The sequence below is a fragment of the Corella eumyota genome, chromosome 2, assembly GCF_963082875.1.
Source record: "Corella eumyota chromosome 2, kaCorEumy4.1, whole genome shotgun sequence".
NCBI lineage: Eukaryota > Metazoa > Chordata > Ascidiacea > Phlebobranchia > Corellidae > Corella > Corella eumyota.
The window spans coordinates 8,996,593-9,009,492 of NC_137491.1; the positions used below are offsets into that span (position 1 = coordinate 8,996,593).

At 31.9% G+C, this 12,900-nt stretch overlaps 1 protein-coding gene across 4 annotated transcripts in view; it reads left to right on the forward strand.

Annotated features, from left to right (window-relative positions):
* The first annotated feature begins 1,375 nt into the window (after positions 1-1,375).
* The window catches only part of LOC145741197 (tenascin-X-like), a 31,960-nt gene continuing 20,435 nt past the window's right edge, over positions 1,376-12,900 (forward strand). For all 4 annotated transcript variants that reach the window (XR_014280926.1, XR_014280925.1, XR_014280927.1 and 1 more), the window contains exons 1-32: positions 1,376-1,551; positions 1,694-1,912; positions 2,004-2,137; positions 2,489-2,636; positions 2,988-3,134; positions 3,336-3,521; positions 3,922-4,118; positions 4,420-4,578; positions 4,752-4,883; positions 5,311-5,473; positions 5,650-5,787; positions 6,005-6,156; positions 6,315-6,457; positions 6,853-6,969; positions 7,135-7,290; positions 7,408-7,580; positions 7,835-7,972; positions 8,144-8,263; positions 8,416-8,594; positions 8,693-8,854; positions 9,027-9,169; positions 9,370-9,483; positions 9,638-9,868; positions 9,953-10,119; positions 10,227-10,414; positions 10,541-10,717; positions 10,893-11,000; positions 11,188-11,355; positions 11,636-11,782; positions 12,045-12,182; positions 12,458-12,598; positions 12,715-12,849. Coding sequence is in view for 1 of the 4 variants with exons in the window: in XM_082558741.1 (XP_082414867.1) it covers positions 1,461-1,551; positions 1,694-1,912; positions 2,004-2,137; positions 2,489-2,636; positions 2,988-3,134; positions 3,336-3,521; positions 3,922-4,118; positions 4,420-4,578; positions 4,752-4,883; positions 5,311-5,473; positions 5,650-5,787; positions 6,005-6,156; positions 6,315-6,457; positions 6,853-6,969; positions 7,135-7,290; positions 7,408-7,580; positions 7,835-7,972; positions 8,144-8,263; positions 8,416-8,594; positions 8,693-8,854; positions 9,027-9,169; positions 9,370-9,483; positions 9,638-9,868; positions 9,953-10,119; positions 10,227-10,414; positions 10,541-10,717; positions 10,893-11,000; positions 11,188-11,355; positions 11,636-11,782; positions 12,045-12,182; positions 12,458-12,598; positions 12,715-12,849 (4,911 nt within the window). In the remaining 3 variants the exon portion in view is untranslated. The remainder of the gene's footprint in view (positions 1,552-1,693; positions 1,913-2,003; positions 2,138-2,488; positions 2,637-2,987; positions 3,135-3,335; positions 3,522-3,921; positions 4,119-4,419; positions 4,579-4,751; positions 4,884-5,310; positions 5,474-5,649; positions 5,788-6,004; positions 6,157-6,314; positions 6,458-6,852; positions 6,970-7,134; positions 7,291-7,407; positions 7,581-7,834; positions 7,973-8,143; positions 8,264-8,415; positions 8,595-8,692; positions 8,855-9,026; positions 9,170-9,369; positions 9,484-9,637; positions 9,869-9,952; positions 10,120-10,226; positions 10,415-10,540; positions 10,718-10,892; positions 11,001-11,187; positions 11,356-11,635; positions 11,783-12,044; positions 12,183-12,457; positions 12,599-12,714; positions 12,850-12,900) is intronic.

Here is a 12,900-nt window from a genome sequence, read left to right on the forward strand (position 1 = left end):
AAATTTAAAGTAACACCAAACATCGAAAAAGCTTAATAATTAGGCCAGACTTTTTAAATAACTAACTAATCTCCAAAGAATAACATGCAGCAAGGACTTTGCAGTTTAAAAAAAATAAATGTTTATTAAATAGTGTGTTTATTAAACATTAAGTACAATATGTTTATCAGAAGCCAAACTGAAAATTAAATTATAAGAAAAAAAACAATGCAGTTTACAGCATTAGATTGTTTTTAGACAAAAGTTTGTAAATGAAAATATTGACAAGACTTGAGGATAGCGACCTTTAAAAGTGGGAGAAAGTGCGTCTAAATTTACCCCTACTAGACAGAATTGATCTGTTTTTTTAGTACGATTGCGTAAATAGGATTTAACACGGGTAACTGCAATTGCCGGCGGTTGGTTACTGGTAACTTTTAAATATCGGTTCGTGCGCAGATAAAAAAACAGTAGTCTGAGACATTAAAGGGCTATGTGCGCACGACCTAAATACGAAGTTTAAAAACAAGTTTGAAAGCTTTAAAAACATATGTTACAAATAACATTTAATTTAACAACACGCAAGCAAATAACATCTTACGTAACCAAAGAAGAAAAATAGGTTTTGGTGTATAGAAACGTTACCATTACTTTATATAAAAATAATGTAGAAGTTACTAATTGAGACATCTACTAAAAAGCATGCCGGTTAATTTATTTTTGCATTTTGAAATTTTTCACCTAATTGGGTATGTCAAGTATTTTATCAAGTTGTTTTTATTAATAACAAACTTATTCCAGACCAAATACGTTGAACTGCGTTTATTTAATACAAAAACAACGGATGTTATTTCGCGAGTTTCTTTCATTTTTGGCCACATTTGTCTATGATGCAATTTGCATCATCAGCAGTTTAATCACGTCATTAAATGAGGGGGATTTAATTGAATAAATTTCAAAGCAACTTTGTATGTGTGTGTATGGAGTTTCCGGTAATTCAGACCAGTTGGCAAACGTTGTATAACCAGTGATGCAGTTTTTCCGTTTGAAGCGATAAAAAGCGCAAGGTCGGCATCTTTTCGTCGCAAACTGCGCGTCTGTCTCGGCGCTTTCGTTCCGGGTTCTTAGGCAGGCACTGAACCGCCGTGCTACTCAACAACAAATCGAGCTACAAAATTTCCTTGTTTTGCATTCGAGTGATACATAATCGCATTCGGGCAAAAGTTAAAACACGTGTTTTTAGAGCAAGATACTTCTAAAAAAGTAATGTCGAAATGTTAAGAAAGGCTTGGCATCGTAAAGATAGAGTTTAGCTTGTAATATATTTACGAAAACTACATTGTGCAATATTCAATATAGATTTAAATAATTATTTAATCCTTGAATTTTTAGACTTTTTAAACAGCATACTATTAATAAAAGTCAGGTAACAACGACTTTAGGTTTACTTTCTGCTGTGTTGGGAACGTTAACTTTTCGATATGAAGTTGACCACCCTTGCAGCATGTATTGCTGTATTGACGGCCACAAGCAGCGCAATGCCCATGTCATTTGGCCCATATTACCAACAAGGTAAAAATTATAAAGTTAATAAAATAAAAAAATCGCTATGTACATTAGATATTGGTTTTTATCATTTACTTGCATTAAAAACGCGAAATTACGTTTTATATACATGTATGCTTGTATGTTTAACTTAATGTTTTATTAAAAGGTTATGGGACTTCGGAACCAAGATGCAGAGATAATGGAAATGAGTATAAACCAGGCTCAACGTTTACAAGGGAAAGAGATCAAGCTACTTGTACTTGTTCATTCGAGGATTCAGTAATTAGGGTAAGATGTACTATACCTTTTCGACGGCGCACGGACACTTACAACCCAAGTTACAATATACCAAACAATAACTATAACCAAAGGCAAATTACTCCAGGTACTTTCTATCACATTTTTTTAATGTTTAAAAAAAACAAATCGAAATTAATTTTTTTTAATTTTTGGATTAACTTACTTAAATTGTTAAGGCTCGTGCGTGTACGAGGGACAAACGTACCCGCTTGGTCATAATTGGAGAATGAACGTTAATGGGGTGATGATGGATTGCTCTTGCAATACAACTGGTTATCTTTATTGTAGTTCGAGCACACAAAGGACAACGGTATATTTAAAAATTTGTTTAAGTTTTAAACAACCTAGATTTTGGAATAATTTTAATTCGTGTAATTTTTGTCGGTGATACAGTATTAAAATTTAACCTTTAACTTATAAAGTTAGAGCCATCAAAATTATGCAATATGTCTAGCTCATTTTTTCGCTTGACATAATCTGTATTACAAAACTGCAATAGTATAAGCAAATAAATGATCCGTAAACGCCTTATAACCCTTAACCGACAGCAATTTATCAGTTTGAGTTATTGTAAGTATAAATATAATTAATTTATTGTGCGTACTTTTTGCAATCCGATTTTAATGTTGTGATGTTAACTTGTTTTTATAACTTTTAACAGCACTACCAATCTAGTGTAACGACCGATACAGCAGATATTCAATGCAGGAGCGCAGTTCACAGAATAGGAGAAAGCTTTATAGTCCGACAAGCTGGCGGATATTACTCCTTGTGCGTTTGCAACAATAATTATGCCGCCGATTGTTCAGGTAGTACTGACGTTTGCCTAAATGTAGATACCCGCACGTGTTTTTATATTCATTTTACAGAGTAAATATTCGGATATTAAAGGTCATTTTTATAGAAGATGGTTTGAGTAAAAGGCGTTAATAGAAAATGGCTTATTTTTGGTAAAGTCGGGTTCTGGTTACATAGTTTTAAGTTAAACGTCTATTCGATGGTTTTGGTGATGCTTCAAGTGTTTACTAAACATCATGTTTTACTATATGTATCGCTATGTTCCTGTCGCATCATCATAAAACGTACAAGACTGACAAGTTTTTGCTTATTAGTACAAACTACAACAACCAAAACCAAATTACTTATTTTCTTGTTTTTAGTTCTTACCGACACCAGACAAGACTGCCAGTTTCCCTTTGAAGAAGATGGTCGTTTGTATTCGACTTGCCGGTCACGTGACGGAGTGACGTCATATTGTTTTACAAATAATTTCGGCGGCACAGCAAGGTGTCTAACAACGTTGCAAGGTACTACGACTGTTTAAAACCTCACTTACAATTCGATATACATTAAAATATTCAACAAAAAGTTAGCAAATATTAAAATTTTAATTTTAATCATAATCTGATTTGGTATTTTCGAATTACTGTATACCAATTAAAAAATAATTAAGTTATTGATGACCCCCAGTTTTTCGTTAATTAAAATCTTCATTTTTTCTGTTATAGAAATATTTATCTACCATCAATACGTGGTTACTTACGATGGAACTTCAAACGGGGCCATTTGTCATTTTCCGTTTACTTACGACGGGGTTGTTTATTATGAGTGTGCTACTACTTCGGGTCGAAGAAGGCCCTGGTGTGCAACTACTAACAATTACCAAACCGATCAACGATATGGTTATTGCGAAGGTAAATTTTAAATGATTTAAATTCAAATATCAGTAATTAATTAAAACTTAAAACAAAGAATGTATTTTGTATCTGTTGTTATCCATTTCAAATTTGAAAGGCAGTCGCTAAAATAAGGTGTTAAATTCAACTTAAAATAAATTATTTAAACCATATAGTTATAGTACCTATTAAAATAGTTTTACGTGTTAGCCTTGTTTAAATACTGTATTGGTTTGCGATATGTCGCTTTATTGTGCCGATAAAGAAGAATTAAATGCGCTACTTATTTTAGGGCAGTTTTATCAAAGTGAAACAATTTTCAATCAACAAACTTGCAAAATTATTTACCCTTTCCCGTGTAGTAGTTTTATTACTCGCTTAAAAAAGCATAAACAATCACTATTTACCCATTTTAAAGAACAATCTTCAACAAATTCGGGAAGTACTTCATATTCCCGGGTTTTCAATCAAATCGGAGAGACAGCCAGACTTGAGTGTCGGTATGATGATTCTGTAGCGGGACAACCTGATGTCAAGTGGTACAAGTTGGTGATAGAGACAAATGCCAGACAACTCTTAGGCACATTTGATGCAAGCAGGGGAACTGGAGTAGTGGTAAGTTGTTGTTTGAATTGTTTTTTAAACACTGGATAAAGGTCAGTTGCGGCTATATTTTAAAGCTTAACGTAAATGTAGACGTAAACAAAATAATAACATTTATTTTACATAATTTAGTTGGGTAGGGTATAATTTTAAAATTTTTTTAATAATATAGGTTACAAAAATTTATAATACACCTTATTTTGTCATGGAATTTAATTGAGTTTGATTCTAAAATAATTAGACCAATTCATAGATTTTGAATTTTCATTTAAAATGTGCAAAATCCATTGTTTTATTTTTTTTCCAATTTTAGGCACCCGCAGGCACTCGTTTGTATCAAGGCAGACTTTCGTTGCCAAGTTCACGCTTCTTGGAAATACAAGATATGAAATATGGTGATGCTGGCACTTTTGAATGCGACGTTTCCTATCCTGGCCAAGGCGGTCGCTACGTTCAAGCAGAAACTTCATTGGTTTGTTGTTATGCTTTTTATTTCACTCTAAGTAATAGTATATCGTTCATAAAAAGTTTTTTGTTTGTTTGTTTATGTGCACGTTACATTAAAAGTTTAAACATATTTTTTTAAAAATACTAAGTAACTACATTTTTAAGAAATCATTTTATGTTAAAGATCTTCTTTTTTAGGAGTCTATACCGTCTTTAGCACCTGGCCCTTATAATATTCACTACGAATACTACCCGACAATTCGACAAGTTAAGTTGCTATGGGAAAATCCAGAGACAGATTTTGACAACATAAAAATAAGATACAAAGACGTAAGTTTAACTTAGAAAAAACTTTACTTTATTTTAAAAATTAAGCTAATCTAATAATGGATAATCAACTATGCTGATACACTTTTTATTTTTTTACTAGAATATTTTAAACTTGTTAAAAGTTAATGTAAGTAAGTTTGACGTACAACCTAGTTTAAAACTGTAATTGGTCTGACTTGAGACTCAGTCTTGAGTTGCATTATCTAGTTTTGGATATTATTGCCGAATTATATCAGTTGTGTTATATTATCGGCAAAGGGAGTCGTTTATTAAAGATGCTACGGTATATAGGTAGCAAGGATCAAACTTAGAAACCTATGTTGTAATTGCAGGTTATCCTTACTACTTTAGTAAAATTGCCCAACGTATGTTAAATTCTATTTAAACTATTAATTTTGATTTGAATGTAATTATGCTTATATAACAGGGAAGAAGAATTTACAGAGCAAATCTCGGAGCAAACGCCAAAAGTTTTATTACATCAAGATTAGTACCTGGACGTGAATATACTATATGGGTATATGCTGTCACCGACGGTGTAGACTCACAACCCGCTACATTTACACTTACATTACCTGATATGTCAATTAGTAAGTTCAAACAAATTCAACATGTTTAGTATATAACATAAACAAAATAACTACAATTTTTTTTTAACGTTTAATATTCATAAACTTTTACATTCAGCTAAGAAAACATTTAGCTTTTTACTGCTTTTTAAAAAAGTTAAAAATAAAATAATAAATTCTTTTTTGTTTTGATAAAGGTAATACCCCGGTGTTCGGTCAATCTGGTCAAACGACCCCTTCTGAAGCCCAACCACTTGTTCACATTCCGACAGAAAACCAAATAACCCTCAATTGGATTTCTAATCCTTTCAGTGACGCGCAGACATATCCAACTTGTAAATGCTAATATTTTTTTACATATGTTATTTTTTAATTAGTAAAGTAATCTGTGCTATGAAATACCTATGTTTGTATAACATACATTTTAAGAATCGGTGTTCTGTATGTCTTTTTAACTAAAAGTGTACAAATTTATCTTGAACGTAAACTTAGCGTTGTATCACGATTCTTAGTTATCAATATCATCATCTTTTGCATTTATTTTATTTTAAGCTTGGTTGATCACATATGAAGATGCTATAACAAATGAAATACACACCATTCCTCTTTCTTCATCTGCAAATTCTTACACAATAGAAGAACTCCAACCAGGAAATAGATATCGAATTAAGCTCTTTGCCTTACTTGACGATGCTAGAATTCAAGTACATTTTTTAAATTTGCCAGTAGAATAAAAAAATTAAACATCTTGCGACCTATAGTTAATAAAGAAAAAACTTAACCTTTGTCATAAAGTCGACTTTCCTACTTTAATAAAAAGTTTATTTTTAAAAGTTGTAGCTTACTTTCTTTTATTATACAGGTTGCTTCAACAACTGTTGACACTGAGCACAGACCAATTGAAATTTCAGGAGCGCCTAACATTGATTTTGCTACCCCGCACTCAGTTAGACTAACATGGAACGTTCCAGAAGAACCAGTTAATTATTATGAAGTATCTTACAAGTAAAACATTACCTTTAAATATGAATTTTAACTTGTTGATGAAACAAAAGATCTTGGTGACTTGAAAGCATTTAAGGTGGGATCGGCAGCGTGGTGTAGTGGTAAGACACTTGCTACACCACTATGAGGTCGTTCGTTCAATTCTCACTGCTCTCATGCTGTAGCGCCCTTGAGTAAGGCGCTTTAAACGGTATAAACTCCTGCTGAGCCAGCACTTAATTAGCAGTCTAATTACTGGGCAATTAGACTTTTCAACATCGAGGATAAAGATATATACATAAAAAAAATTAAAACTGGTTTTAGTTGTTTTAAGTTAACATAAATAAAAGTATAGATGTAAAAAGATACTTAAAAATATATTAAAAAAAGATTTTAACTAAGTTTTTTTTTATTAGGGCTTTGGATGGTCTTCCTAACACTCCGCGTACAATAGAAACAGTTAATTTTCCTACTTTTACTTTAAATTACTTGCGACCAAACCAGGCGTATGATATATCAGTAACTCCAATAAGGTAAATTTTCTTAAATAAATTATTTAAGTGTTTTGTTCAATTAATTTATTTAAAAATAATACTTTATGTATTTAAATAAATATACAAACATGATAGTTATACAAAATTAAAAAGAATCAACAAAAAAAATTATTTAAACTTGTGGCAACCTTTTTTCTTATACAGCAATAGTCGTCGTGGCGTTCCATCGACTGTAACAGTCACAACTCCTGGTTCCGATTGGTCTCCTGAAACTCCACAGGGTCTTGTTCTAAATAGCGAGACCCGGAATTCGTTTAGAGTCAGTTGGAACCCTGTTCAACAACCTAACATTAGATACAAGTACGTCAGTTACCAGTTTGTATTACAATTCCAACCTTTAAAGTCATAAAAGGTTTAAACTACACCTACAAATTGCACTCTAAATAAAGAACAATTTTTAACTCAATTTAACTTTAGGTTAACCTATCAGCCTCTAAGTGAAGAAAATATACGGGCTCCAATAGAACGAACCACAACCAGAACCTCGTACACTGCTACCTACCTACAGGGTGGAGTCGAATACATAGTTAAAGTTTACGCAGTTGTTGATAACCACCAAGGAGAACCAGCGGTTGCAACTACTACTACTAGTAAATACATTTTGTTAAAAAAAATTTTAAAAATATGTTTTAAATTAACAAGAATTTTTGTAACTTCTAATCTATGTTACGTTTTTATTTTTTTTAACAACAATAATTTGAGTTATTTTAAAGGAATTTTGATAGTGTTTTTAATAGATATAAACATATTGTTATAACATTAATATTATTTTTTACTTGTTTGCGAATGACTACCAATTAACCTTTAGAAATATTTAAAAATATAAATAACGTTTTTATTTTAGTTGATGAAGTTTGTAGAGTGAACAATGTTTGGTATGGTGCAAACGAGAAATTCTACAAACGAAATCAAGCTGGCTATATGCAAAATTGCACTTGTTTCAAAGCTGTTAACGGTGGAAGATGGAGCTGCGACCCAATAAGTAAAACCAAATTTACAGATTTGTAAACTAATAGGTTAAAAATTAACAAATAGGTTAAAAAAGATTTTTTAGTGTGACGTGGCTGTTCATTAACTTATAAATCTAAAGTTTGTAACAATTGAGAGATGATATACATTATTTCAAAATAAAAAATTAATATTCAATTTTGAGTTTGTATTGCTGAGGGAAGAACATATACAGTCGACCAGACTTGGACACAGACAAGTCCATCTGGATTAGTTTACCAAAACTGTGTTTGTAAATTACAAGGAGCGGACTGTGAGGATGGAGGTATTATTTCAATCTTAAAATAAATGCATATTTTCCTTTGATGAACATCTTATTTTAGCATTAGAGTATTTACATGTTCAATATCAAGTATGAAAAACATTTGCATACTGCTATATTTAATCTTAAAACTAACGTTTGCTTTTTTTTTACAGACCCAGTACCACAACCACAAAGTGGAGTAGCACGTGGTACAGTTGGTTCTTCGTTAGTATTGAGTTGTCCTCATAATTCTGGTCACCTTAGACTGACAGTTAGGTGGTTTAAAGTACATCAGAATCCGCCAAGCACGCCCATATATGTTTATCATGGAGAACTGGCGTCTGGTCATCAGGTATTTTTAATTAACATTCTAGTTTTACACTTTTATTCTAATTTGGTCAACTTTTTTCTTTAAAATTAATTTTGATTGTTAAAAATTCAATGCCACAGGAAACTTCTGCTGGAAACTTACATGGCAGAATGGAAATGTTAGACTCTGAAAATCTCAAGATTGAACCGTTATTAAGCAGTGATGTAGGAACATATGAATGTATTGTTACTTTTCCTAATGACCCAACCCACCCAGTAACTCACCGCACTAGAATATCACTTGTAAGTAAAATAGGTTTAAAAGATGTTTTATTTTAAACATTTTAAGACATTTATTAAGTGGACTTAGTGCAAATTGCGTTTACAAGATCATTTAGTACGATATCAAACCACTAATATTACAAAAATAAGCTAAAGTTATATTTATATTCATTATAAAATAAACGATTTACAGAGTGCTAGGCCTATTGTTCCATCACCTGGCTCAGTTTCGATCCCAGCTAAGCCAAGATTGTTGGAGTCGTCTGACAACACTTTGTATTTAACTTGGGAAGAAGAACCTAGTGGTACCGCAACAGGATACTTGATTCAATATAGGTAGTTACTTAGAAATTTAAATATATCGTAGTTAGCATTTTTTAGAACGAAAAATAATGCACCAACACAAATGCCTATTTTGCAAACTGTTTAGCACTTATACTTTCTTTTTTATGTTTAATACATTTAATACATTTTTAATATTTTTTTGCTGGTAATTGAGGTAATCAAAATGTGTAGTTAAACTTATGTCCTCTTAGGGACATATACGGTGAAAACGGTGATGATGGAGAACGAGTTGTTTATAACACAAGAGTAGAATTGTCAGGACTTCATCCTTCCACTACCTACCGTATTACCATCATTCCTTTAGTGTAAGTAAAAATATATAGTTGTTGGCATACAAATAGCCTTCACAAACTGCTAATTAATACTAGCTCTTAGTCCCTATCCATTATTCTGGGTTTATGTTAGAAATATTTGTTAGAAAATAATTGTTTTGTATTTTACCATATGTATACGTTATAGAGGTGAGCAAAGAGGTGATCCAGTCTCAGTCATTGTTTCAACGAACGACCAACCTGAAGTCACGCCCGAAAATGATCCGGTACCTATTCCGGTCACCACACAGGCACCCGAACCAGCTCCAATAATAGCACCGAGATCTCCACTGTCAGTAAGATTCTATGACAAGCAAAAAACTTCGCTACGTGTCGTCTGGGATGTTCCTTACTACACTGAACCGATTGACCACTTTCTGTTAGTTTTTTACCCTAATATAAACGAATGATTTATTTCGATTTATACTTAAATAAAGGTTTTAAAACATTTTTTTATTTTTAGAGTAACATACAAACCGCAGGGAAGTAATGAGCTTCCAAATGAGGAAGAAACAAATAGACTTCAGCTACCCGTGTATGGACTTGAACCCGGGACCCCGTATTTGTTTACAGTTTCGGCCGTGCGTGATGATTCCCAAAGTGCTCCAGTTAGAGGGGTTGTTACAACAAGTATGTTAAATAAATATTTTTTATGCGAGACACGGCAAACTATTATTAGCAAATAATGACTTATTGAAGTTAAAAAAATGTATCACTTTTTTATTTATTTTATTTAGACCCAGTCGGTAGTATTTTAGTTCAAACCTCAAATAGGGTTCGTCAAGTCGATGGTTCGGATGTAGCACACATGATTTGTAGGTATGATGTAAACACTCCGGGAAACCCTATGGTCACGTGGTACAAAATGACACCAGAGAAAACGGAGATTTTAAGCTTTAATACATCTGCACCCGAAGGCAATCAGGTAACTTGAGAAATAAAAACTTTTTAGAAAAGGTCTTTCAAAAAAAATTACAGAAATCTCTAAATTTAATAACTGATATTTTTTCAATTATAATTTTTAATTTATAATGCTGGTTCTTTCGTTTAGGTTACCATTCCCATTACCGCTGGTGATTTAAGGGACAGGCTCCAAACCACTGCTTCAACACAACTCGTTATTGAAGACTTGAAGTCATCTGACGACGGCACATACTTGTGTGAAGTTGTTTATCCAAGTGGCTTTGGTTCTGGGCAAACTAGAATTGATATAGGAGTTCCTTACCCTGTAAGCATAACCAATGAACAAGTTGTTAAAATGATATTGAATCACGGACTTTCGTTTACAAAATTTTAAACAACAATTTGTATTAATTACATTATTTTCTTCAAGTCTGTTTTAATTAACGAAACTAGTACTTAGTTATTAAAAATAAATTTGACGTTAATATGTTTGGTTATAGCCTGTGATCACATCTCCAAGTGATGGGTCAGAAAATACCAGTTATATTTTGTCATGGAGAGTGGAGCCTTCCCCTAGAACGGATACTTTCCATATAAAAATTCGACGAGTAGGTTTTTTTTGAAAAATTTCTTTTTTTATAATGTATTTAGCCAAAAAATTTTAAGGTGTTTTAAAATAAAACTTGGGATTATTTTAAAAGGCAGTACAAAAATCGTATTTTTTAAACCTTTTTCTTAAATCAAATGTTTACTAATTTTGAAAATAATGTAAATAAGTTGATGTTAAACTTATAGAGGGGATCCACTAAAAAAACCTATTCCGAATTTAACCCACGTGGAAATGCTGGCTCGTTTTTATTTCGAGGTTTGAGACCAGGTAAAACATACGAAGGATCGGTAGCTGCAAGAAACCATAACGGGATGTCTACAGCAACACCTTTTGAATTTACAATTCTTTCATCGGTACAAAAAATATATTGACAAATAATTTTAATTTTTATATTGACGAATAATTTTTTTAAATAATTTTAATTTTGAAATTAGGCAATGGAATGTAGTAGTTAATGCAAAAAAATATACTTGGTTTAAGGTCTTTTAGTTCTATAACAATATAGCTAAAAAAAACTTGTTGCAAAATAGTTTTATGATTTTACCTAACCTACAAATTTTCGATTCACAAGTTTTGTTTACGTCGTATTTAGCTATAAACATTGCCAAGATTAAATGTTTTTGTATTACTTAGGGTGAACCTGATTCACCTACAGGAGTTCGGGTTGTCAGTTCAGAAGGAGGACAAATTGTTTTGGGGATAGATGGACCTCGTGATAAAGTTCAAATTTACCGCGTTCGATATGTTCCAAGTAATAATATCAACAACGTGCCAGAAAAAGTATTCGACTCTTTAAAAATTAATAATAATAATAATAATAATAATTTAAAAAGCAATACGTGTATATTATTAATTTAGACATGTGCTTTAATATGTTTTCATGTATTTCTTTTTTATTTCATTTTTTCTATTTTGTTTTATCAAATTTCTTTTATTGTTTTTGGTCCAACAAGTTTATTTACTTAAATTGGGTAGGCTAAATACTAGTTAATATTTGGAAACCGTTTTTTTAAATTATTATTTTTGCGCTAATTGAATTTAGACGGTCGACACCTCAGGACCAAACAGTGATGTGGTCATTACGGACTTTTTACCAAACACCAAATACAACATGGTAATTACTGCGGTGAACGGAGTAGCGGAATCATCTCCATTAAACGCAAAAATGACAACACCCAGGGTATGTGTATTACCTCTATTCCTTATTACAAACAAGGCTTACTTTTTCAAAAACTTTAATTTATCCTATAAGTAACTCATCTCTGAACAACCAGCCTAAAAACAATTTAAGCCTCTTTTATTTATGTTAAAAAAATAAGAAATATATTTTTTAGGTTGGCTTGTCCAGTGTGAAGTTATCTTTGGTATGACTTGTTCTCTGGTTGAATTTACATAAAACTGTTTAAAAAAACGAAATACTTTAAAATTTGTAATTTAAAATTTGTTAAATTTAAGACACCACCCCCAGCACCAACCGGTATTAGAATAACAGATCTTCAACCAAGAGAAGTATCCTTCGAAGTCGAGGGCCCATCTCGTCGAGTAAATTATTATCTCATTGAATTTAAACCACGAAACGTCAACGAACCTAGAAGGGTGGGTATTAGAATACAAATAAAAACAAGTTATTTATACGTTGCTATTTTATCATTTTTTTATTTGATATATGATGTTATTTTATGATAATAATTCTTCTTTATTTTTACGATAAGATTTCTGAAACTCGACCACGCGAAGTTGTTACAGTATATTTGGAACCGGATACGGAATATGATTTTAGGATTAGAGCTGTAGATACTGCTGGCATACGTTCTCCATCATATTCTCAACCAATTACTACACCAAGGGTAAGTTAAATGTTTTCTATGTTAGATAATAAAAGTCGAAGAAAATTACCC